General features: G+C 42.0%; 1 protein-coding gene across 5 annotated transcripts in view; it reads right to left on the reverse strand.

Moving 5' to 3' along the window:
• LOC129431757 (acyl-coenzyme A thioesterase 1-like) overlaps nt 1-26,930 on the reverse strand; it is a 96,751-nt gene that overhangs the window by 20,060 nt on the left and 49,761 nt on the right. For 4 of the 5 annotated variants that reach the window (XR_012369245.1, XM_055189776.2, XM_055189775.2 and 1 more), the window contains exons 5-12: nt 25,424-25,523; nt 25,046-25,236; nt 10,801-10,964; nt 9,756-9,875; nt 9,596-9,678; nt 9,291-9,384; nt 837-917; nt 7-145 (exon numbers count right to left, since the gene is read on the reverse strand). Coding sequence is in view for 4 of the 5 variants with exons in the window: in XM_055189776.2 (XP_055045751.2) it covers nt 7-145; nt 837-917; nt 9,291-9,384; nt 9,596-9,678; nt 9,756-9,875; nt 10,801-10,964; nt 25,046-25,236; nt 25,424-25,523 (972 nt within the window). In the remaining variant the exon portion in view is untranslated. The remainder of the gene's footprint in view (nt 1-6; nt 146-836; nt 918-9,290; nt 9,385-9,595; nt 9,679-9,755; nt 9,876-10,800; nt 10,965-25,045; nt 25,237-25,423; nt 25,524-26,930) is intronic. The other variant, XM_055189778.2, reaches the window with a different exon arrangement.

The following is a 26,930-nucleotide window of genomic DNA, read 5'->3' on the forward strand; positions in this document are numbered from 1 at the left end:
GCATACCTTTCTCACCGCCGTGAATAATGAAGTTGCTTGCACGGAAGTGAGGTGTATAAGGAGGTTCAATCAGATGACCCGCACCAGGATAGGTCAAGACTTCCAACAAGTGAAGATTTCCTGCTTTCTTCATAATCTCTTCCATCTTGGTTTATGGATCATGGATGAGAACACAAGACTACAGTTAATAATTAAGATCAACACCAGTTGTACTTTGTTGTAAGTAATTCAATGTTGTGTTATATTTTAACGTCAGTATTAGTAATATGCCCACCACCTTGATTGAATTTCACATAAAGTTTTCCTGTGACCTGATTTCACATGACCTGTGTTAGCAAAATGAGTCGGAATGCGCACCAAATAATTTTGAGCTAGAGGCAAAAGAAAGTATAAATGTCAATTTTGGTCGAAATTGAGGATTTCATAAAAATATGCTCGCGAGCGTGCGACCCCGATATACATACATCTACACAGAATAAAAAAAAATCTAATTTGACAAGTATTTCCGCAGGTATAATCTGTTTGGTCATCTGTTGGGAAAATATCTGATGTGTAACATTATAGTAGATCCTTGCATTACAGTAGATATTGAAGCTGTCGGTCTCAATCTCAATCAAACAATAAAAGAAAGAAAAAAACATATTTTCCCTATATTATTGTTTTTAACTTTGTGCGGGCCAAATCTATTCGTTTTACCAGTAATAAGTATGGATGTGGTGATTATATATAGAGAATGTTAAAATATAAATAACTCGTTTTGGAAAATGTGCTAATTCCAACTCATTTTGCCAGCAAAGGTCACATATATTATGCAAATAAATATAGCTATGACTCACATCTTCAGCAGATTCAACAGTAGGCAAGGTCTCATCATCACCACCGTTCACCAACAGAAGGGGACACTTTATTTTCCCAACCTGTGCACATTGAAGCAAACAAAAAATAACTCGAAAGCAACCTTTGCAACCTGAATTTGAATTTGTTACATTAAAGTTACTTAAAGTAATAGTTCAACCAAAAATGAAAATTCTGTCATCATTTACTTACTCTCATGTTATTACAAACCTGTATAAATGTATTTGTTCTGATGTCCATGAAGGAAGATATTTTGAGGAATGTTTGTAAACAAACCATTTGTGAGCCCCATTCACTTCCATAGTAGGAAAAAAATACTATGAAATTTATTAGGGCTCACAAGCAGTTTGATTATGAAAATTCCTCAAAATATCATCCTTCGTGTTCATCAGAACAAATACATTTATACAGGTTTATAACAACAACAAACTTTTTGGCGTGCCAATTTAGTCTTAATAATTAACCATAAACAAACTTGGCTTGCTGTTCTCGAAGGCAGCTCGAACCTTAGAATGTACTCGAGCCACAAGTTCAAGTAACAGAACAGAAGATAAAAATTGTAGTGAAGGAGATGATGTGGAAAGATGCCAGAAGAATTGCGGCAGGGCACGGAGGCACGGACACTCACGTTTACCATATGATTTTAATGATGATTGACACATGACTGTTTAGGTTCCTTTTAAACCTACGTTAAAAGTGTACCCCTTAAAATATTATTACTGCATTAAAAAGAGTTTATTTTGATCACGTTGCCATGATCGCTGGATAATTTTGTTGTTGTTTTACAGAAACCTGTAAATACTTTTTAGTCATTTGAGAGTTGTAACGTCTTCACGTATGATTTGCGAGGTACATTTGCAAATGATTCATAAAGTCATACCTCTGCAATTCTTAGATTGATTGTGTTTTAAAAGGACTGTATGCTTAAACTCTACTGACAGCAATGTGATCACCGATGTGCTGGTAGAGACACACAAAGAGAGGGGAAGAAAAAAAGAGAGTAGCCCAGTACAAAAGTGGAAATTATCAATGTTATTTGAAGTTGGGTCTTAAAGGACAAAGTATCTGATTATACAGTTACGTACGTAGCTATTATACACATTTTTTTCAGGACATTCTTGCGGCCTGGTGGTAACTTGTCCACGACCTGTTACTGGGTCGCAACCCGGTGGTTGGGGACCTCTGGTTTAGAGGATGAGCAGGGTTATATCCATGTGTCTTTCATAATGGCCAGGTCCCGAATTGCACCAAAGAAGCAGCTATCAATGCCTCGCCTAGAACTTTGTGCTGTACTGTACACAGAACTCAGCTTTAATCTCAAGCAAACCACAAACATACTATGTGGTCAGACCCCACAATAGTACTGAGTTGGATAAAATAAGAGTCTTGCCAGTAAAGTGTTTGTAGGCACTCACAAGATCTTGTACGAGCTGAGAATTGGAGATACGTTAATTCTATCAACAATCCAGCAGATGACATTACAAGAGGAAGGACATTGTTGGAGTTGTCTGTTCCCTGTCGTTGGAGAGATGGTCCTCCTTTCTTGCTTCAACCTCTGAATCAGTGGCCTATTAGCCTTCCACATAATTTTACAGGAAAAGAGGGGTTACGTAAAACTACCTTCTTTGACAACCTTTCAGTTAGTAATGACCCAAAATTTGATCTAACAAAGTATGAATCTTGGGATAAGTTAGTTGTTCTATTGTACTCGCACATTTATGGAGTAGCTGCCACATCCATGTCTGCAGAAGCACACATAAATGAAACTGCCCTCTTACGTATAGTTCAAGCAGATAGTTTTACTGACAAACTCAAAGCCCTTCAAAATCACAAATTAGTCTCAACAGTTAGTACCAACAGTCGCCTGAGACACCTTTCTCCAGTTTATGATCAGCCCCTTGGTGTAGTCTGTGTTGGTGGCCGGCTTCATAAAACAGAGATAGTAGAGTAGTATGAAATTTACCCTATAGTACTTGAACTCAGTCATCCAGTCAAAAAAAATCCTGGTCCTGATAGGGTATTTTCTGAATTAAGAAGGACCTACTGGATCATAAGAGGTAGACAAGCTATCAAGAAACACCAACGCAGTTGTGTAGACTGTATCACATGGCACCACAAGTCCACTGTGCCTAAAATGGCTAATCTGCCTATACTGCACGATTACGTCTGTTCAAACCCCCCTTCTGGTCAACGGGCGTGGACTGTTTTGGTCCGTACAATGTCCAAATGAGACAACATGAAAAACGACAAGATGTGTACATTTGGACCTTCTTTGTAGTATGGAATGGATATTGGTGGTTTGTGGCAAGGTGAGGGAAACCTTATGAACCCCTTTATGATAAGGGTACAAACTTTCGGGGAGGAAAGAGAGTACTGCACGAGGCATTTGCCGATCTAGAGCTTGCTCTGCAAGAACAACTAGCAAAGCAAAATATAAATTTCAAGTTCAACCCACCACATGCTCCTCACTTTGGTGGTACATGGGAAAGGGAGATAAAATCCATCAAAGCTTCTCTCCAAGTAGTTCTTAAGGATTTAATAGTTATGGACTGTAGACCCGCAACTACCAAGAGCTTTGTGGCCTGTAGGACGTGTAAACAAAATCATAGTCAGTGATGATGGTAATGTACGTTCTGCAGAAGTGGACATTAAAGATCGTACTTATACATGCCCTGTCGCCAAATTGGTGGTATTATTTATACTGCAACTTATTTTGATACATAACTGTATGATTTAGGTTATAGTTGTATTCATTGTACATTCAAGTCACCTCTTTATTTATAAAGAGTGTAATTGCCTGCCATTTAAATCGGTTTATGTTCTATATTTGTATAGAAAACCAAAACAATCATCAACATTACAATATAGCATACTGGATTAAAGTTATGTTTGATATGCTGGAGTTCTGCACCTCTTTTTAATGTAAGAGATTGGCCAGGGGCGAAACCCAGTTGAACACAATATTGTTAACACCTTATATGTTTGAGCCTGTGTCAGACGAAGATACAGATTTGTTTAGTGATTGGAAATAGATGTTTCTCAGTGGTAATATTGTTTTTTTTTAGTTATGGTCCTGCAAAACGTAACTGTAATGTCAATAGAAGAACTTAACTAGTATTAACTAGCACAGTGGTTGCCAACCTGTCAATCACGATCAGTCAACTTTGGAGACTTCCCCTGTAGATTCCGCAAGAGAAAAAATAAGTAGGTCCAGGCCATCGGGATCACTGGGACAATTCCTGCCTGGCAACTAATTTGACCTGCTGCCAGCCATCCGCTTTATTGCTTTTATGTACCAAAATCAAATTTTCAGAATTCGTCATTCAATAGAAAAATACATACATTTCACTTCACTGCATGAATGAGCAGAGCATTTGCGTCACATACACATCATGCCCCTGGAGCATGTATAGTGTGGATTGGTAAGTGGATGAGTCATAATTTTACAGGGTTCATTTATTCAGCAAGACACCATGACACTCTATGTCCCGTATTTTATATACACATAAGAACCTTGCTTTGTGGACTGTGCTTGAATGTTCCTTCACTGACATTAAAATGAGAAATGGAAAATTTTCTTCACATATAGTTACCTTGTGAATGATAAGCGGTTCTGTCAGTGATCATGACTGATGATAAACTGATTATGTCCTGATCTTGTCTCTTTCTCTCTCTCTCTCTCTCTCTCTCTCTCTCTCTCCTCTTACACACTCACACATACACACACCGGCACCCTCTCATTATTCTCCTCCACAGCTGTTTCCACTCTCTCCTCCCTCCACCTGTCCCTCATCTTCTCACACTAACTTTGGCTTTATCTATTTTTCCCTGTCTTTGTCATATTGTCAGATTGTCAGACCTTGCAGACACGTATACCGAGCTGTGCTGTATACACAAGAATCCTGTCCTGTCTTGTCCTGTCTCGTGCCGTTTTGAGAGTATTGCTATCATTAATTAACTATTGGAATTACTCTGCACCCTTTATCATATACATTCACAGAACTCTGACGTGAGTGGTACATTGCTGTTACCTGTGTGGTGCCTCTGCCTGTTTCCTGCATCTCCAAGCCTTCACTGGCTCCCCAGTGAACCTCGCTGCCCTTTCCGTTCTGCACTGCCACAGACGACTATTTGGTTTCCCATTTACCAGTCATCTGGAGATTTTCTGTTCCCTAATGCCCTTGGTTGATGCCGTTATTTTATCCTGTGGTCAGCTACAATAAAGTGTTCACTAACTGCAATCTCAGCTTTTGAGTCCTCCCTTGTTCCTAACAGAACAATCTGACTAGAACTTGGACTCAGCGAGTAGCAGCCCCTTTCAGTCAGCCGTCGAACAGCAGGGTGCCCTTCTAGGTCACCACGAGGAGGACATCACTGATGCCAGACATGCGGTCGAGACGCTAGCCGCTCAGATGTCGGATCTTTCCTGTCAGGTCCATCAGATCTGTCACCCACTGGCCTCTTCACCAGACGCTCATGATCTGCCGGAACCGCGGATAAACAACCCTCCTTTCTACTCGGGTGAGCCTACTCAGTGCCGTGCCTTTTTAACCCAGTGTGAGGTGGTTTTCTTCCTTCAGCCGGTGACTTATGCCAGGGAGCGAGCGAGGGTCGCCTATGTCATCTCCCTTCTCGCTTGTCGCGCTCAATGTGGGGCAAGGCAAATTGGCAGGTGGAATCGGACTGCATCCTCAGCTTCGCACAGTTTAAGGAGGAGATAATCCGGGTCTTTGACCGTTCAGCTCATGGCGCGAGGTTTCACGTCAGTTGTCCGTTCTTCGACACGGGAGAAGCTCGGATCCGGATTTCTTCATTGAATTCTGCACCCTCTCCACCACCTGTGGCTGGAATGAGCCTGCTCTAATCGCCCGGTTTTTGGAGGGTCTTAATTCGGAGATCAGGGAGGAGATCTTCATCCGGGATGTTCCTTCCTCTCTCGATGACCTCATCGCACTGGCCATTCGTGTCGAGAAACGGTTCAATCTTCGAAGCAGAGCCCGTCATATGGAATCAGCTCTCCCCTCCACCTTGACCGTCGGTGCTGTCCCCGTCTCTGCCGAGGCGGAGCCCGAGCCCATGCAGTTAGGAGGTTTATACATTTCTCTCAAGGAGCATGAGAGAAGGATCTCTAACCGTCTGTGCATGTACTGCACGTCATTTTGTTTCAGCATGTACAGTAAAAGCCAACGCTCGTCGGTAGATGGAGGGTTACTGGCGAACGCCATCACACAGAAAACCCCTTTCAGGTTTTGCACGTCACTTCCAGTCATGCTTCATTGGTCCTTTGCCTCGGTTGCCAGTTCCGCCTTAATCGACTCTGGGGTGGAGGGGAGTTTTATTGATGAGGATTGGGCTCTTCAGCAAGATATTCCTCTCACACACTTAAATGACTCTACCCCTCTTTTTGCCTTAGACAGTAGTTCCCTACCCAAAGTACAGAAGGAGACTATTCCATTGACTCTTAACATTTCTGGTAACCACAGAGACAATTTCCTTTTTGATTTTTAGTTCTCCTTTTACCCCTATAGTTCTGGGTCACCCTTGGCTTAAACACCATAGTCCTCATATTGATTCTGTTGTATCTTGGGGGCTGTCTTGTCATGTTGAATGTTTAGTTTCTGCCGTTCCTCCTGTCTCCTCAGTTTCTGTTTTTCAGGAAGAGGCTAGTGAATTGTCAGGAGTTCCGGAGGAGTATCACAATCTGCGGCAGGTTTTCAGTCGTTCCTGGGTGACCTCCCTCCCTCCTCATCGTTCATATGACTGCTTTATCGATCTTCTGCCTGGTAACACGCCCCCGAGGGGAAGACTCTATTCTCTGTCGGCTCCTGAACGGGAGGCGCTAGAGAATTATCTTTCCGATTCCCTTAGTGCGGGGACTATTGTTCCGTCGTCATCACCCGTATTTGGTGCGTATTAAGAAGGGAGACGAGTGGAAGACCGCTTTCAACACTCCCCTCGGTCACTTTGAATACAGGGTCCTCCCCTTTGGGCTAGTCAACGCCCCCTCCGTTTTTCAGGCTCTTGTCAAAGATGTTCTTGCTTAATATTTTCGTATTTGTCTAGATTGATGACATATTGATTTTCTCTCCCTCCCTCCAGGTTCATGTCCAGCATGTTCACCTTGTGCTTCAGCGCTTACGTGAGAACCGACTTTTTGTCGAGTCAGAGAAGTGCTCTTTTCACGTATCCTCTGTCACGTTTCTGGGTTCTGTAATTTCAGCAGAGGGGATTAGTATGAACCCTACGAGGGTTCAGGCAGTTTGCTGATTGGCCGGTACCAGATTCTCGCATCTCGTTACAACGCTTGCTCGGCTAAACGTGTTTGAAGGAAGAATAATGTTTGTACCATCCCAAGAACACCATCCTTACTGTGAAGCATGGGGGTGGTAGCATCATGCTTTGGCGGTGTTTTTCTGCACATGGGACAGGGCGACTACACTGTATTAAGGAGAGTATGACCGGGGCCATGTATTGCGAGAGTTTGGGGAACAACCTCCTTCCATCAGTTAGAGCATTGAAGATTGGTTGAGGCTGGGTCTTCCAATATGACAATGACCCGAAGCTCACAGCCAGGAGAACCAAGGAGTGGCTCTGTAAGAAGCATATTAAGGTTCTGGGGTGGCCTAGCCAGTCTCCAGACCTAAACCCAATAGAGAATCATTGGAGGGAGCTCAAACTCCGTGTTTCTTAGCGACAGGCCAGAAACCTGACTGATCTCTGCATTTTGTGTTTATTTTGTGCTATTGAATACATCTATACTGATGCTGTCTAACTCAGTCACTGACTGTAGTGCATGACTGTAGCTTTCAGCCAGGAGAAGATATCATCAGGTGGAGTCCAACTTTCACAGGGTGTTTTAACCCTGAACCACAACACCTTCCAGTTGGCGGGTCAGCAATGGTGGCCAGTCACTACCCATCTCCTCCTGGCCCTCAGCTCAAATCCTCCCTCATACTCCAGAGCCACCAAGACGCTCTTTCTGCTGCTTCACCCAACCTACGGACAGCTGCCTTCCTCTCCCTTCCTGCTATACCTAGAGCTGTGAGCGTCTTCCACACAGACTGTGCTGGGAAACCCCTACACCCGACCTCAACCGGGAATAGCCAGGTCTGCCACCCTTTGGCCCTGCACTGCTCAACATGGTCCTGATATTTATAGGCCTCCTCGCAGCCGTCTTCTCATGGGACCGTCAGTTCAATCATAACTATCTTCCTTGCCTCCACAGACCGTAAGACCATGTCCGGCCTAAACGGTGTTTGCACAACCTGGGGGAAGACTAGTCTCCTTCCCAGGTCCATCCTCATCTCCCAGGATTGTGCTGCTTGCAAGAGGCTCTTTTTGGTCTTCTTGGGGGCTGGTGGTTTCTCCCCTTCTCTGATGAACTGAATGGATATTGCCGGCTTTGTTCTGGGTTCGCACGTTTTCTGCCTCTCCCACTCCAAGATGTCAGCCAGTGCACTAAGAACCTTGTCATGGTGCCACCTGTATCTTTCTTGGCTAAAGGTTGTCTTGCATCCTGCCAGTATGTGCGCCATTGTTCCCCTTCCTCTGCATAACCTACACAATGGGTCCTCCCTCATTGCCCATCTGTGGAGGGTTGTTGGTGATGGAAGGGTATCGTACACTGAACGGAGCAGGAAAGAAATGCGAAGGGCTCCAGTCTTCAGATCTCAGGTTATGTGATCTTCTGTTTTGACAGGTCCCACTTTGTCCAGGCACCTTGTGCTCCAAGTTCGACAGCCCTAGACCTGCGCCTTTCTTCCTCCAGTTGTCGGACCTCGGCTTGGATCATGTCCCTCCTCTGCCTTGGGTCTGCTTTTCCCCACTGCTGGAAGTGGGTGATGATTTCCTTCAGCTTCAATGCACTTTCAGCTTGCACCATTGATGTGTCAGCTGCCCATTTGTGTCCTGATCTCGTAGTGACGCCTGCTCTTCTGAATTTTTTCATCAGTGGAGTCTTGGTACCTCTTCACAACCCGGCACTTTGCCACCTTGAACTCTTCAACCACTGATGATGGGGTAGTTGTACCTGTCCAGAGCTGGTGTATAGTCCTACTAACGTTAAGCTTGGTGGGATTCCGAGCAACTTGCGAAGGTGTTTGTTCACTCGCCTCTCGACTCCTTCCACTGCTGTCATAGGTACTTCATAAATTGTCAGTAGCCCGTAAGTGTTATCTTTGATTCTTTTTCAATAAATGTACACCTAACCTGTAAAATGTCTTAAAATAACCACAAATGTCTTAGTAATGTCAATGGTTCCGTGGTATAAGCAGAATAATTGACTCCGGTCCTTTGAATTTTTTTAAAATAATGCACACCCGCATTGCATCATGTCGTACTGCATTACCACCTCGTATATTATTCTCAAATCATAATTTAACAGCCCGTCATCAATTATTCCTTACATATTTAACACATGTTGACATTCTACTTACGTCCATTTTTTGAGTCAGGTCTGAGGGAATCGGCAGGATAAAGTTTCTGTGGATTAACTGGTTATCCTCATTCACACGCATCGTATTCACATTTCTGCAATTAACAGTTTTCATTAGGAAAGAATATTCAATTTCTAAAAGTGGTGTGAAATTTAGGCTCTGAAAAAAATACTAAATTAATTTACAGAAAATTAATGTACAGATTTAGGCAATATTATGGTTGTTTTTAGTGTTAATATAATGTTTTAAAATAATTAAGTGTTGCTTAGGCATTAAATATATAAAGGAATTAAATAGCCACTTACTGTTTAATCTCCTTAAATATTTCAAAGAGAGATTTATCCACAGAACCCACATGACTCCCACTAATGCACACACAGCACTGGGGCTACAAGAAAAATAACAACATGAGACTACCAAAAAGATACTTTTCTGTAGATAAGTGTGGTTGTAAGCCAAGAAAACCTTGATGATTTTGGAGTTGACCGCCATGCTGAGTGTAACTACACCTCCAAATGATAGTCCAAGCATAGCCAGTCGATCCTTTTGTACCTTCGGATGATTCTGGAGGATCTTATATGCACCCTAAAAAAAGTGTACAAACAAATAACGTCAGTGTTGGGGAGTAACTAGTTACATGTAACAGAATTATGTATTTAATTTCAAAATAAAGGAACTAAAATCAGTTACAGTTAGTAAGAAAACGAATGCGTAATTAAATTAGTTACTTATAAAAATGTAAATGATTCCAAAGGAGATTTTTCTGTAAAAAATTTGGATATGCTGAATAATATTAATTTGTTGCTTTGAATATATATATATATATATATATATATATATATATATTATTGTTTACTTTCCCAAATTGCATTGACTGCTATGAGACACCAGCTATAATAGTTTAATACAGAAAGGATAAATATGCTTGTTTGATTATTTATAATATTTTAATTGATAATTTGATAATAAATTAACTTTATTTCTAAGGCATTGTTAAATGTGTTCCCTATCTAAAGATTTTTATAAATTGATGACAGATTTTAAAAAGTAATCAAGGTTAGGTACTACTGTTAGGCTAACCCCCCTTACAAAAATTAACCATGTTTTTTTGTGGTAAAAGTGTAATAACCATGGTTTTTTGGTGTATTGATTACTTGGTGTAACTATGGTTTTTGAAAACCATGGTTGTCAATACCATGGTTATTTTGTGGTAACCATGGTTTTACTACAGTAACCATGGTTTTTTGGTTTAACTGTAGTAATACCATTGTTAGTTTTCATTAGGGCCTGTCTGTTTTAAATGTTTACAAATGATGAACACTTGAAAACATTTGTTAGAAATTACACAGAAAGTAATCCATTACTTTAATAAAGTAATATAAAAAGTTACATCACTTATTACATTTTAAATAGTGTAACTTGTAATCTGTAAATCCTTTCTGTAAATACAGATTATGACCAGATAACCAAAGATGGTGCATGCTAGAAGACTGCAGAAGATCTGAATTACTTCAAAGTAAGAAGCATCAGTATCTGCTCTTCTCTCCTTATTGGGATTCAGGTACTGTATTGCCATTGAGGCAAAACCATGAGATGCAAGCAGGGCTGTGCGATACTCAACTAAACCACCACCTCCACCCCACAAGTCCATCACTCCTGGGTAAGGTCCTGGGCCTGAGACAGACACAAACACAAGTTTTCTTAGCTAGCTAAATGACAACATGCCATACACATATGTGACCCTGCCTGTAAAAACCAGGCTAAAGTCTTAAAATCTAATTCTAATAATGAGCATCAAAGTTTGATTTCGGCCATTCATTTCATACTGAATCAATATTAAAGATAGCAAGATTATTATTTTATTTTTTATTTTTACAATAAATCTCAAAAAATTACTTTAGCTGGGTTTTCACAGGCAGGGTCGCATTTTTTTTTAAATGTAAAGCTGATTATAATTACTACACTATCAACATTAATAGATAAAAACATTAACGTGTAAATTAACGTGTAAAATTGTATTTCCATGGTTTAAGTTGCAGAAGTGTTTTCAAAGTATTGGCGCTGAAGCTATCTTTGCTGCTGACACTTAAAGAAACGCAATTAGTGATTTCCAATAGAAATCTTTAAAGGAGCGGTGCCAGTGAATCAAATACTCAATTTTAACTTGATAATTTGTTATATAAGAGGTCATCGTACTTAAATGAACATCCTGCAAGTTTCAGAACTGAAAACGTCCATGCTACTGAAATATAACAGTTTTGGCACAAAGCCAGCATTACCACCGAGTGAGGAATTCAGAGAAATATGACGTCAAAGTAGATTTGAAGCACCTCCCCAAAGCTAAATACAACGACCACTTTTATAGCCCCGCCCAAGGCTTTGCGTGACACGTGTGTCTCAACAATCAGTAAACATGTCTTTAAAGATTGCCAAATGTAACCAAAATGACTTTTAACCTCTTGAAAAGCACCCCCATTCTGGCCCCAAACCATGAAAATACCTACTTTCACTAAAAGGGCTGTTTTTACTAAACCATTTAGAGTATAAGCATAACTGTGGTATCATTAGATAGAAGACACTTTGAGCTTCGTTTTCCTTTGTTTCCAATGTCAAAATAATTTTAAGATAAAAATTAAAAAAGTTAGAGAGGCTGAAGTACATTGTAATACATTTTTTTTAACACAAAAAATCTTAAAGAGTAACTAAACCCTAATCCAACTTTGTTTAGTTACTGATCTGTAAGAATGATGCTTTATTAGTGCTGTTCATTGATTTAAGCAAGTTTTTTGACATTTGAATATAAAGTGTTTCAATCATAGACCGTAAAAAATATGGACGTAGTGTCCGTGACGTCACCCATTGGTTTGTGAAGATCGCTTTTGAAGCTTAAAGTAGGCGTTGCCTGCCGTCGCCATCTTGGCCGCGCGTCCCCGCGAATTACTCGCGGAAAACCAAAAATGGGTAAAGAGGCGGAATATGGGTGAAGCTGAGGTGAAACCACGCCCGCCTAGCGCGAGTCTAGTGACAGCAGTGGCTGTTCAACCGACACTCAAGCGGCCACGCCCTTAATTATGCTGAAGTTTAAGGCTTAATATAATTTAAACGGATGAGTTACAAAAAAATTCACCCCCCTCACAGTTGTCATGAAGGGCAAAATTAGCTATATAGGCCAAAAATACTTTATGTACCAGGCTGTAAACACATTATTTTCTACTGTAAAGTTGGCCACTTTTAACATGGGAGTCTATGGGAATTGACTCCCTTTTGGAGCCAGCCTCAAGCGGCCAGTCGATGAATTGCAGTTTAAGTCACTTCCGTGTTGGCTTCATTAGAGAGATCGGAAGGTTGCCCCTCGGTTTCAATACTACAATATATGGTGTAAAAACGTCTGAGTGCTGCCCTCTTCAGGTTGAACGGTGGCTACTGCAGTTGAATTTTCCTATTGGATGTTGGGTCCAAAAAATGACTCATGACGTAAGCAGGTTCAAGCTCACCACGCCCTTGTTACGATGTCACCACACACTTGGTACGAGCTTAGTTCGTCCCCTCTCTCTCCATTGGGATCTGCCCACTTTTCTTGCATTTTTCAAATATTGCCAGTGGGTGGAGTCAGGCTCTGACCAGGGGTTTAGTTACGCTTTAATGATAAATATGTGTGAAACCTAGAAATGCAATGATGCCAAAGCCACAAGTCTAAAGAAGTTATATTTCACGTTTGAAGTCAATAGACCCAAAAATGAGGTTCTTGCAAGAGTTTTTGTAAGACTAGTGCCTTTTCTAAGTGCCAGTCAGCCACAAAATAAAAGGCTTTTGTTTACATGCATACACGTTCGTTCTTTTTGTTGTTTATCCTTATATAAGCGTATAAAATTCTGTATCCACACCAGGAAATAAAGCTTCACACAAAGATCGTTGAATTCGTTATCTAATTGGCTACACGTTCTGTCTATCAATATTTTCCATGAAGTCATTGGAGGAACGAGTCAGATGAAGTCACGATATTTGACAGCGCTGTTTGGATATTATGTATTATACTCCCGCCTACTTTTACAAACAAGTTTGACCGCTGGTTTTGAACGCGAGTGTAATCTCATATACAAGTGTTATGATGTAAATAGTCATCAGATTGTATATTATAATCTATTATAAGACGTGCATGTGAAATCTGATGTAATCAATGGACAATATATCAATATTTCACGGATTATACGCATTTGTGGACAAAAATGGTCATTGGATGTACTTTGTTGGAGAGTTTTTATGGGTTATTAATATTCACACATCTGAAACAGACTGGATTCGATTCGCGTTCCTTATACCAGCACAAAGGTAAGGAGTCAGCTTATTTTATGCATGTTGTCATCTGGACTTCTGTAACAAAATACTATATTTATGATGCTAGAGCAATTGTATCTCAAAACGGACACCATACACGACTCATGCTAAACCCTTAGATCTTTTAAACGATGTATAGCAATGTTATTATTATTGTTTGTTTGTACACAGTAGGCTAAAGTTGCAATCAGAAATATTCAACCCCCTCACCTCAAAAAACATTATAGTGATGTTGATAAAAAAATAATAAAAATCTCTTGGAATGTTAAATATTTTGGAAATCTTCTTATACCCAAGGCCCTTCAGATGTGATGAAATAATCTCCTCTCTTAGCTTTTGTGGAAGCTCCTTTGTCTTTCCCATGATTGCAACTCACCTTGAAGACCTTGATGGTTGGGGTTTATATATGCATCGCAGCTGAAGCAAAATGGATCGTTATAGAGTTCCTAAAGGCTTAAAGGCGGAGTCCACGATGTTTGAAAAACGCTTTGGAAAATTAGACGGGCCGTCTACCAAAACACACTTATAGCCAATCAAATCAAATAAAATGCCGGATTGCGTATGTGTGGGGCGGGTCTATCAACAGAAGGTCCAGATTCTATTGGGGTAGGGGCGTGTTTGTTTAGGTGATTTCAAATATCAACATTGGCTTTCAAACATCATGGACTCCGCCTTTAATGATGTTTCAGCTCCACTTCAGGCCATAAAAACTGTCAGAAAGCTTTAAAAATAACAATATTATATAGGGGTTGAATAATTGTGACATGGTTATCTTAACAAAATATACTATTACACACAAATACTACATCATACACTTTCTGTTTTGATTTTATGCCTCACTTAACTCATAAAAAACTCATCCAAAGCAGAATCCTGCACTTTGAAAAGATTTTTATTTATAAATCCTTAAAACTCTTTGGGGGTTTAATATTTCTGATTGCAACTGTATATATATAGTGTTATCAGCATTAAAAAAACTGACATTTTTCCGTGCACGAACTAGTGCGCATCGAGAGGTTAAATAAATTTTTTCTGAGAGACTTTTATTTTGACGCAGTGATCTGTTATGATAGGGTGGAAAGGAGTTTCAGTTTTTCGGTTGTGGAAGAACCGTCTATGGGAATGTCACGGGGTGACGATTTTTCGGGGTGGAACCAAAAGTTGAAGAAGTTTGGTTCCGCCCGGATGTTTCCGTCCAGACCGGAAAACAGAAACACCGGACATCCGGCAGCTTCGCAAAGGCTGTAATCAGCCGATTGGGCACAGCTGTGCCTAGTTAAAGAGATCGCCGGGCAATTGGATAACTGGAGTACAGAGAGGAGTATAAAAAGCACAGTTAGATCACAGTTGAGGGTCGTAGTGTGTGCTGAGGAACGGAGCTGTGCTCATTGTTAGACGTGGTGGCTGTCTGTATTTCTCTCTCCCTCTCTTGTTGTAGTTTACGGTGGACCTGTTGGAGTAAATGAAGAATCCTATGGGTAGAAAGGAACCTTGGTCTAACCAGTATTTTTGAAGGAGTAAACAGGAAGAAAATTGACCTTGTTGCACAACGTAAACAAAGGCTATCCGCTGTGAGTATACCCGTTGGTGTGGAGTAACTTGCATAAATTAACCTGTGTGATCGTTGGAGTCCTCCAGGACTAGGAGGGCGGCCCTACCCCTATAACAGCGTGGTGGGCGAGCCGCTAGAAGTGTACGTCCAAACAGCCACAGCAACGAGACTCTATTTTGGTCGTGTTTCCATTCCCTCTACTGGGCAGAGGACGGAGAGGCTAACGACCTCAGAAATTACTGCTACCACACGCTGTGTGCTGTTTCGGAGTACGAAGGGATACAAACCAAGAGCTGTCAAGGGCTGTGAGTAAAATATTGGAAATGTTCGTGGTGTAAACTTACCTGTGTCTGTCTTTGTCGCAGAGTCAGAGGCGAAAGGGTCCGCCGCCCCCGTGGTCTCTACAAAAGGGCGCCCCTGTCCAGGATTCGATCGGCCTACGGGCAGTGGAGGTAGGGCAGCGCTCGACCCGGCGAGGTGGTGTGTGACCTTCGCCCCTCTGCTGACCTACAGAGGAAACCGTACCTACCCAGAAAGCTGTAAGCAGCAGAGCCGGTGAGAGATACTCGAAGTCTCAGTAACAGTGTCTTTGTGTCCTAGCGACCACCTGTGGAGAGAGAGGAAAACCAGAGTGAATAATTGAAGAACAGACTGTGAACGTGATACCTACCCATAAGGCTGTAATCGGCAGAGCAGGTGATCAATACTCGAAGTTTCAGTAACAGTGTCTCTGTGTCCTAGCGACCAACGGTGGAGAGAGAGGAAAAACCAGAGTGAATAATTGAAGAACAGACTGTGAATGTAATACCTACCCAGAGAGCTGTAAGCAGCAGAGCCGGTGAGAAATACTCGAAGTCTCAGTAACAGTGTCTTTGTGTCCTAGCGACCACCTGTGGAGAGAGAGGAAAACAAGAGTGAATAATTGAAGAACAGACTGTGAACGTGATACCTACCCAGAAAGCTGTAAGCAGCAGAGCCGGTGAGCAATACTCGAAGTTTCAGTAACAGTGTCTATGTGTCCTAGCGACCACCTGTGGAGAGAGAGGAAAACAAGAGTGAATAATTGAAGAACAGACTGTGAATGTGATACCTACCCACTAACCTGTAAGCAGCAGAGCCGGTGAGAAATACTCGAAGTTTCAGTAACAGTGCCCTTGTATCCTAGCGACCACCTGTGGAGAGAGAGGGAAACGAGAGTGAATAATTGAAGAACAGACTGTGAATGTGATACCTACCCAGAAAGCTGTAAGCAGCAGAGCCGGTGAGAAATACTCGAAGTTTAGTAACAGTGTCTTTGTGTCCTAGTGGCCGCCTGTGGAGAGAAAGGAAGACGAGAGTGAACAATTGGAGAACAGACCGTGTAACGTGCTACCTACCCCGAGAGCAGTAAACAGCAGAACCGGTGAGGAATATACTAAATCCAAGCTAACAGTGTTTCTGTGTCGCAGTGATCACCTGTGGGGAATAAGGAGAACGAGGGTGGACGTACGACGGGAAACGTGAAGGCACGCGGGGCGAGACCCCCTGCCGAACTGAGGAAAGGTACACGGACAGTGGGAAATCCTCTACCAGTCACACCGAAATTGTCTGCCTCCAGGAAAGAAGAAGGAGGGCGCCACGGTTAGCAGGGTCCAGGCCGGAGCCTGACGTTTCCCTCTTTCCCCCGGCTTATGGTGGTTGGCACCCCTGTTGCCTTTGCCCCAATCTGCCCGTGGCTGTAGTCTCCCTGGAGGGAGGAGAAGAAGCCTATTAGTTTTAAATTTCCCTTTCCCCAATTCCCCAGTTCTTTTAAGTATTTAAATTAAATAAAGCTTGTTTTAAATTTTACTCACCTGTTTCCGTGTTTGTCTGGTCATTGGGTCGGCTTTGGGGACCTCCTCGAGGTGGGAGTTGTAAAGGGGCGTGGCTCTAGTCTAACACAGCCAGCCCCTGGTGGTGACAGGAAGAACACAGACGCTGTATAACGGAGGCTCAGAACATAACATTAGTGATGGGAGAAATGAAGCTTTTCGAAGCTTTGAATCAATTGAACCAATTGCTTCGAAAATTGATTCAGTTTTCCGAAGCAGTTCGAAACACCACACACGCTGGCGACCCCTGCTGGTCAAAATAGTGTAAAAGCAGATATGCCCAAACATTTTACACTTTTTTTAACAAAATAATAGCAAAAAATTATTTAACTTAATTAAGACATAGTTAAAAGTCTATTATGTGTTTTTAGTTTAATTTAGGGCAAACAAATCATTAAAACGAACTACCCTTTTAATTATGCACATTTTTGTCATTAAATCTGTCTATAGACAAAAAGTAGACAAAATGGCAGTGTTATTAGTCAGAAGGATAAATGTTTTATGAACTTTCATAATAAAACTGACCCGAGTTCACCTAAACATATTAGACACTTTTCATGTGATCAACTCCCCCTAGTGGTGATCCATCGGATTTTCGAAACGTTTCGAAACAGTTATGACATAATGAAGCCTCGTTTGCTTAAATCACGTGACTTGGGCCAGTTTGAAACAAGCTCCGAACCAATGATTCGAAACAAAAGATTTGTAAATGTTTCGAAGCCTCATGAAGCAGTGCTTCGAAAACGACCATCACTACATAACATTAGGTATGCGTGGTTAAAGGTTGTTTTTGAAGAAGTTCCAGCTCGCGTGGGGAGTGTTTGTTTACTTTGTGTACTGCGGATTCATTTGTAAAGAAGTCGATGCTGGATTTGCAGAGAGACTGTGATTAAAAGCACCACTAATATTAGATCTGACAAAAATGACAGCAGTATACACAGTAAGACATTTTACTTTATTAAAGTTACTGCGTTTCATTATTGCTTTGTTAGAAGAGATCGCTTGATATGTCCTGTTGTAACATCCGTGTCTAAACACGTATGTTTGACTGTTTTAATTTACTAAAAATATTAAACGATTAATAAAGGTACAACACTTAACAATACGACTGTAATATAACGGTAGAAATATACAAAGTTAGTGATAAGGAAGGACTTATCAGCCGCAATTTAGATTATGATGCCAGCTTACCGTCTTGTATACGGTAATTTAGGCAAGTTGCGTTTGAAAGGTCAAACACTCAACAAAGCTTTTTTATCATATAACTGTGGTATGTAATGTTACATGTATGTAAGCGCAACCTCACAAGCACAATATAAATATACAAAGTATATTGATAAGGATTTATCAGCTGCAGTTTAGATTCTGATGCGCGCTTACTGTGTTGTACGGTAATTTAGTCACGTCGAGTTTAAAGTTTTGTTTATACTTCACGTATTGTCATTTATGTGTATCATCTTTAGCACCCAGAATCTTTTGTGGCTCAAACATATATGTGTTCGGCTGCTATTTTTACACATTAATGTTTTTAAAACATTTTGTCACGGAGTGACTTCATGCAGCGGAACCTAAAATGGCGGAAATAGTTCTGCCCGGACCATCTTCAGTGGAACACACGGCCAGTTCCGGCAACTCCGAGCAAATGAATCTGGGGATTATTAGGCACAGGTATGCAAAGAGAACGTAGCGATTGGGCATTGCAGAGAAGAGGAGGCACATAAATAAGGCCTCAGGAAAACAGCAAGGTGAAGTTTATTCCGGCAAACGCTGCGGGTGAGACGGAAGGGGCGGACTGGCCATCTGGCACACCGGGCAGTTTCCCGGTGGGCCGACGTACTTTTTGGGCCGATACATCTCAGACTATCTTTGTCTGAGAAGCCCAGTTAGCGTCTTTTTTCTAGACAGACCGGCCCACTGACATTTAAACAGCAGCCCATTGGTTATTCTTTTTTAAACTACATTAAACTGGCCCAATAACTGACCAGCCCAGTAATCTTCCTTTTTTCCTAGATAGACCGGCCCACTGACATTTAAGTAGCAGCCCATTGGTTATTTTTTTGAATGACATTAAGCTGGCCCGATCACCGCTTTGGTCTCTCTGCAAGCGTGCGTGCATCGTCGGTCAGTTTACGTGTCAAAATAGAAAGGAGAGAGAGATACTGTACTGTTCAACAAAAAGAAACAGGCTCTTCAGGCAGACGCTGCAAAATGTGTTAAAATAATACAAATGTTTTCTGCGGCAGTAGGACATTCAATTTGCATTGCTGGTGATGATGTTGATGATGGTGGCAGTGGTGGCACTGGCAGCACCAGCACGCAAAGTGTCAGTGAGGAAAGGGAGAGAGATGAGGGAGACGTGAGTGTAGTGCCTGCGGTAAGCAGAACTGCTTACAAAACACAAGTGTATATTATCAAGGGGTATCTAAGTCAAAAACACAAAATTATGGTGATAAAGCTGCAGTAAAATAATTGCACTCTTTGCACTGTGACTACGAGAGTGTATCTGATTCGTAGATTTTTTTGTTGATTGTCTGTTTCAAAACGTACAATTTCTCTTCAAGCTAAATCAAACAATCCTGGAGATCTGCTTACAGAAAAATATATCTTTATTGTATATAACAACACACTTGTTGATCAGTTCAGTGAATGTAGTGAATACTTTCCTGTAAGTACTGCAAGTAATAATCCGTTTTCAATATTACTGTAAGCAGCACTTGTATTTTGTAAAAAGTCAGCAATCTAATGGCAAATTTTGCCAATTGCATGAAGCTTGTTTTAGGATTCATAAGTGTGGATTATACAGTCTTATTGCATTAATAAATAACACGTTCTATAAGTGTTTGTTGTATCAACTCTCACTCTTTTCTACCTGCAATTAAATGGGTTTAGTGCTTTTATAGAATTGAAGTTGCTATTGCTATACATATTTAAAGCCGTGCAAAGATGGGTGGTATTTGTAATTGTATGTAGTGTGGGCCGGTTTGGGCCAAAATGCCAGGGCCGAATTTTTGTCTCAGTCCAGACCTGGCAATCGGTGTGTTTTGGGCTGAAGAAAGACAGAGTTAAGTGTCTAATCATTCTTTCGGAAGTCTTTGTGCTGATGTGATTGTTTACCCTGAAAGGATTGTGCATGTTGAAAGGACACCGGAAGTGGACCGAAGGGGAAGGAACGGAGGAATTGTGTATAACCTGCTTCGTATACACCAGACATCTGGAAGAAAGAGGGAAGTATTGAGTGTCGAAGGAAACTGTGAGTTACATTGGAGCTCGTCTTGTGTTGCCTTGTCAGTCATACCCTTGCTAATACGGCACCGCAGTGTATTTTCTGTGTATTCGATCAGTGTGTGAGCGGCCCCACCCGTGTTGAGGATCGGTGGGTAAGCAGGAAACGGCAGAGAAGGAAGTAAGGGTTGTGCTTACAGGTTGTGGTCTCGACGTTCTCACATGGTCATCCTCTGTACCGGCCCTTTCAACTAACCAGGACTATTCTCCGGCCCAGCGTTGTGATTCTGACCCTAATTACTGTGAGTGTGTGGAATGCAGTGGGTGAGTCTTTTGACGTGTGTAGACCTGAGGAATTGTAGTGTTGTGCTGTGCCAGTGTTGTCAGCGATCACTCCCTAGGTCAAAGAGAAAGCCCTGTATTAGAAGAAGTGAACTCGTGAAGTTAGGCGGCTGTTATAGTTATATACACCCGACTGCGATCCATTTATCTCCTTCCCCCACCTGGTGGCGGCGTGGCGACTATATGAAGTAAAAATTTGCTGTGAATACTGTGTGGAGTATTTAAAGAGAGATAACTTGTAATTGCCCACTTTGTGGAAAAAGTGTACCTGCTGTCTTGTGTATATTACCCATCTGTGGAGTGTTTCCAGATGTCTGTCCATGTCTAGATCTCCCGCCCTGCTGTCTGAGAGGGCTCTGTGTCGTCGTGGGATTGTTCCACTACGTGTTGGGAAATCAACGTCGAAGTGTTTCTTAGAAGTCTGTCCAAGTGAGGAAGGCTAAACTTTTGCTGTGAGTCTACCCGTCCTCTCCAATCACCTAAGTCTTGACAAGCTGAAGCCGGACGTACGCTTAACTAGGTGTCTGTGAGTTGAATTCAATCCAGCTAGAAGCCTAGGATGCTCACCTGTACACTCACCTGTACGCCCAAAGCACCAAGCCCAGTGTATTGCTCGTATACTTAGCTGTACGCCCAAGGTCCAAGCCCAGTATACTCCCCCCTTGTATACTTACCTGTACGCCCAAGGTCTAAGCCCACTGTACTCATTTGCATACCTACCTGCATGCCCAAAGTACCAAGCCCAGTGTATCTCCTGTATACTTACCCGTACGCCCAAAGTCTAAGCCCAGTATACTTATTTGCCTTTAAGCATGTAGTGCAGTGGTTCTCAATCTGGGGAGACCTTGGGTGCTTGAGATGGTGCCAGAGGGGCCCACGTTTTATGACATCTTATAAAATACATTAACCTCTCGACGCGCACTAGTTCGTGCACGGAAAAACTTCAGTTTTTTTAATGCTGCTAACACTATATTTATAGCCTACTGTGTACAAACAAACAATAATAATAACATTGCTATACATCGTTTAAAAGGTCTAAGGGTTTAGCATCAGTGTATGGTGTCCGTTTTGAGATACAATTGCTCTAGCATCATAAATATAGTATTTTGTTACAGAAGTCCAGATGACAACATGCATAAAATAAGCTGACTCCTTACCTTTGTGCTGGTATATGGAACGCGAATCGAATCCAGTCTGTTTCAGATGTGTGAATAACCCATAAAAACTCTCCAAACAAGTACATCCAATGACCGTTTTTGTCCACAAATGCGTATAATCCGTGAAATATTGATATATTGTCCATTGTTTTCATCAGATTTCACATGCACGTCTTGTAATATATTATAATATACAATCTGAGGACTATTTACATCGTAACACTTGTATATGAGATTACACTCGCGTTCAAAACCAGCGCTCAAACTTGATTGTACAAGTAGGCGGGAGTATAATACATAATATCCAAACAGCGCTGTCAAATATCGTGACGTCATCTGACTCACGCGTTCCTCCAATGACTTCATGGAAAATATTGATAGACAGAACGTGTAGCCAATTAGATAACGAATTCAACGATCTTTGTGTGAAGCTTTATTTCCTGGTGTGGATACGGCATTTTATACGCTTATATAAGGATAAACAATAAAAAGAACGAACGTGTATGCATGTAAACAAAAGACTTTTATTTGGTGGCTGACTGGCACTTAGAAAAGGCACTAGTCTTACAAAAACTCTTGCAAGAACCTCATTTTTGGGTCTATTGACTTCAAACTTGAAACATAACTTCTTTAGACTTGTGGCTTTGGCATCATTGCATTTCTAGGTTTCACACATATATTTATCATTAAGATTTTTAGTGTTAAAAAAGATGTTATGCAAAAATTTTTTTATTACAATGTACTTCAGCCTCTCTAACTTTTTTAATTTTTATCTTAAAATTATTTTGAAACATGGAAAACGAAGCTCAAAGTGTCTTCTATCTAATGATACCACAGTTATGCTTGTACTCTAAATGGTTTAGTAAAAACAGCCCTTTTAGTGAAAGTAGGTATTTTCATGGTTTGGGGCCAGAATGGGGGTGCTTTTCAAGAGGTTAATTCATCATAAATTGTGTGTAATTAAGTTGTACTACATTGCATAGTTTTATATGTATATGTTTTATTTAGTTTTCTGTTGGGGGGTGTGTAGGGATGCACCCTACACAAGGACGCATGCAAAAAAGTTTAAGAACCATTGATGTAGTGTAATATTAATCTGTCTACTCAAATGTATATTATGTATATAATGTATATTATGCGCACATAGGTATGCACGGTTTATTCACAGCTGCTCATCACAGTGCTCTTCTGTGTCAGTTCAGTTTTTCTATCATTTATTTCATATGTGTATGTCACAAGTAGGGGTGGACCCAGATGTAAATAAGGTCACGCCCCTTTCTCCACCTCGAGGAGATTCCCAAAGCCACCCCAATGACCAGACACACAAGGTAAGCATAAATTAAAATGTACTTTATTTAATTATACTTAAAAATGATAAATAGGGAAGGGAAAAAGGGGAACTTAAAATAACGGCCACTCTAGGCTCTCCTCCTTCACCACCAACTGGGTCTTCACACAGTTCGTTCTCTTAACATTCATTACTGCTCTCCTTTTCTCCACAGGCAGCCGCTGGACACAACAACACGGTTAATTCAGCTTGGATACTTCTCACCTCTCTGCAGTTTACAGCTCGGGGCACGTATTACTGTCCACAGTTCGTTCTCCTGACGTTCACTTTCGTGCTCTCTTTCTCCACAGGCAGCTGGACACAACAACACGGTTAATTCAGCTTGGATACTTCTCACCTCTCCGCTGTACGGTGTTCTGATCGTCACTGCACGGGGGCGGGCTTACGACGGCTGTCCTGCACAGAAGGGCAACGGCGAGAATTTCCCCAGAAGGCGCCGGGGGCAAAACCCTCTCGGCGAGTTCGCTGGTCAGCAGGGGGGCGAACTGTCACACCGTCTCACCGGGCCGAGCGCTGCCCTATCCTCAAGGCCCGTAGGGCAATCGAATACCGGACAGGGGCGCCCTTTTGTAGAGACCACGGGGCGGCGGAACTCCTTCGCCTCTCACTCTGCCACAAGGGAGAACACACAGGTAAGGTAGCAATACACAGGCCCGTAGTTTTACTCACACACACTGCCAGCTTTCAAGTCTTCACCGCCACACTCCGAAACTGTCGACACACAGACGGGGGCGGCTTCCAGAGGCCCACACCGTCACTTTACACTCGAACCGCACACAGCGTATAATAGGTGATGTTACTCACGACCGTCAGCCTCTCCGTCTCTTCCTCAATACAAATGGATGATGCGGGGTACGTCTGACAAGACACACAGCACTTGCACAGCAACCCACAGCAAATACACAGCACCACTTCAACGTGAAAGGTTTTCAGATTACATGGACTCACCCACCACTCTACAGGTATACACAAAGACGCCCGACGTCCTCCACTTCGCTGAGGTCAGATGGGGGCGATGAAAATACGGCCGAGGTATTTAATTCTGCTGCTGTGGCTGCCGAGTCCCAAATATTCCCGCGGCTCTCCCACCACGCTCGATCGGGGGTAGGGCCGCCCTCCTCTTCCTGTAGGTATTCGATAAATGCACAGGTTAGTGGTTGTGCTTCGTTTAATCCTGAAGTTAATACTCACAGCGGTCCTCTTGGTTAATGTTTTACAAAACTGTTGCGTTTCCTTCTTCCTTGGTTTCTCTAAATGTGTCACGTATGCCGATGTTTCTTTTATCCGTAGGATTTTCCTTTAACTCCAGCGTCTTCACCGCAGACTGCAAACGAGTGAGAGAGAAAATGTAGACAGCCACCAATGTCTATCACGAGCACAGCTCCGTTCCTCAGCACACACTAAATTTGACGCACACTGCTCTCTTCGGGGTGCTCCTTTTCTCTGTCCACGCATCGCCTTTCTTTCGCCCCAGGCAGCTCCTGTCTTCTCTCCGCGCGCTCCAAGCGCAGCCCGGATCAACAGAGCCTGCGGCTCTTCAAAAGGTGCGTATCTGTTTTTCTGCCCTAGGCAGAGGAGCTTTCCCCGCGTCGCTCCCTTCTCGTGCCCGACTCCCTCTTTGTGCTTCAGCAGCGCTATTTATTTCATACCGCCTCCAATCCTATTTCGCTGGCTTAATCCCTCTCACCTGCGGCTCGTCAAGCCCTGATTCTGTCGTCCTGGAACCCAGGAAGTGAGAAGGTCCGTCCTCGTATGTGGCCCGGTGGGGAAACTTTCCGGGCGGAACCAAAACTTCCCGAACTTTGGTTCCGCCCTTAAAAAAAGAGATCGTCACCTTGTGACATGTAAGTAAATTAACAGTAATTTTTATTTATTATTATTATTATTATTTTATTATTATTAAACAATTCCTTTAATCTGCATTGTTTTGTTAAAGTGTATCATTTTACCTGGAGGAAAAAACAATGTTCCTCGAACTCCTTTTTCTCTAACATCCACCCTTTGCACACCTGGTGCTATGTACCAGCGTTCTGTGACACTGGTTGCCAAAGCTGTTTGCTGGCCGAAGCCTTCAGATAGATGACCACTGTATAAGGAAATGTGAACCACCATTGGTGAGAGCACATCCTTCTTGCGCAACCTTGAACAAAGAGATTGGAAGGTCAGGTCATGTGAGGAAAGAGAAAAATTGAGAGAAACACAGGAAATTTGCAGAATGATTGACAGATTATTTTGAAAGATCCTACAGGTCTCATATTTATGGTTTGTTTCTGAATGAACAAATCAGCCAAATCTTCATGCCATCAGATTGTGCTAGTCTGAGTTACCTGAGTCCACTTCGACTTCCTGGTACAGGCCTCATGCTCCACAGCAACCCCATTGGCTCTGTCCCTTCATAAGTGCCTCCCAAACTTTCATCTTTGGACACTGTTAAATTTGATTAAAAACCGGATATTATGCACATAATGACAATCAGAGTAACTATAACAGTGTTTCATTAGATGTCTGCTTGAAAAATTGACTTTTTTGAAGCTTACAGTACTTTACAAACTGAATGCAAATTTAGTGACTGTACAGATTAGAGTTCTTTTGGAAATTTTAGCTAAAATTATACTCTTATTGTGTAAAACCCCAAAGTTAGGTGGTATATTTCCCAGACATCAACCAGTTCTGTATTTCTAATGATCAACTAAAACAAAACACCCCCCCCCCCCACACACACACACACAACAATTAATCTTGGACACAATACAGAAACAGAAACAATTTCAGTTAGTAACAGAATTGACATGAGCAATTCTATACTGGTACTTTCTATAAGTTTCCTACACTTGAAAAACACCTCAAATTAAAGGAGTCCTCAATTATGATTTCACTTTTAACTTCAGTAATGTTCCTTTAAGAGTATAAACAACATCTGCAAAGTTACAATGCTCGAAGTTCAATACAAACGGAGATATTTTCTTTAACAAAAAAATCACTTTTCAAAAACTACAAATGAATGGCTGGTTGGACTACAACTAGCTTCTTCCCGGATTAGTGACATCATGAACCCCAAAATTTGCACACATCATGCCTTCAGGAACAAACAACATAGGGGCTAAGGTCATGTTGGGCTGCAATTTTTGTTGTTGTATAAAGGATGTAAACAACGGGCAATGTTGTTTGTCTCAGTTAGCCAGTTAGCTAAATGCTAATTCACACTTATCTGACAAATGCCAATAAAACCAGAAACTCATCTGCTCGTTTGTAGGAGAATGGAAGCAAGGATAAAGGTAAAATATGTCAACGAAGAATGTTACAGTGCACCCCATAATCAAGAATCAAGATGGCACCGATGTGTGTGGCTAGCCGTCTGTTCACCGTGCTGTTTGTGTTGTGTGTTGGTTATACAAGCTCATTTTTTGCTCATACGGTTCATTCTCATGTGGTGTATGACCGACAATTTCTCCTTAATATAAGGAAAGAAGTACTGGTGGATTTTAACACCGCTAAAAGTGGAACTTATTCTAAGTGCCTACCGCCACCATTACTGACGTCTATTCCACCCTACCTGCGCAGAGCGCCATGGGATCTCTCTCGCAGAAATTGCCGACAACGACGAGGGAAGCGAGGAGGACTGACAGCTAAACTAAAAGTTCACTTTATGCGTATGCCCGTTTGCTGTGCTCCTCTGACTTGCCTGGATTATGGTCAGGGCAGCGGCTACTTTGCTTCGTGACGTTTTTTGGAGTTTACAGCAATGTGTTCAGCCTGTGGTTCTGAGTGTACTGCAGGTTCCAGTGCGGTGTCGTCGGCCGTTCTTCGCGTTCGTCGAAAGGGAATAAATCACAG

This window comes from Misgurnus anguillicaudatus, chromosome 1 (genome assembly GCF_027580225.2).
Source record: "Misgurnus anguillicaudatus chromosome 1, ASM2758022v2, whole genome shotgun sequence".
Lineage (NCBI taxonomy): Eukaryota > Metazoa > Chordata > Actinopteri > Cypriniformes > Cobitidae > Misgurnus > Misgurnus anguillicaudatus.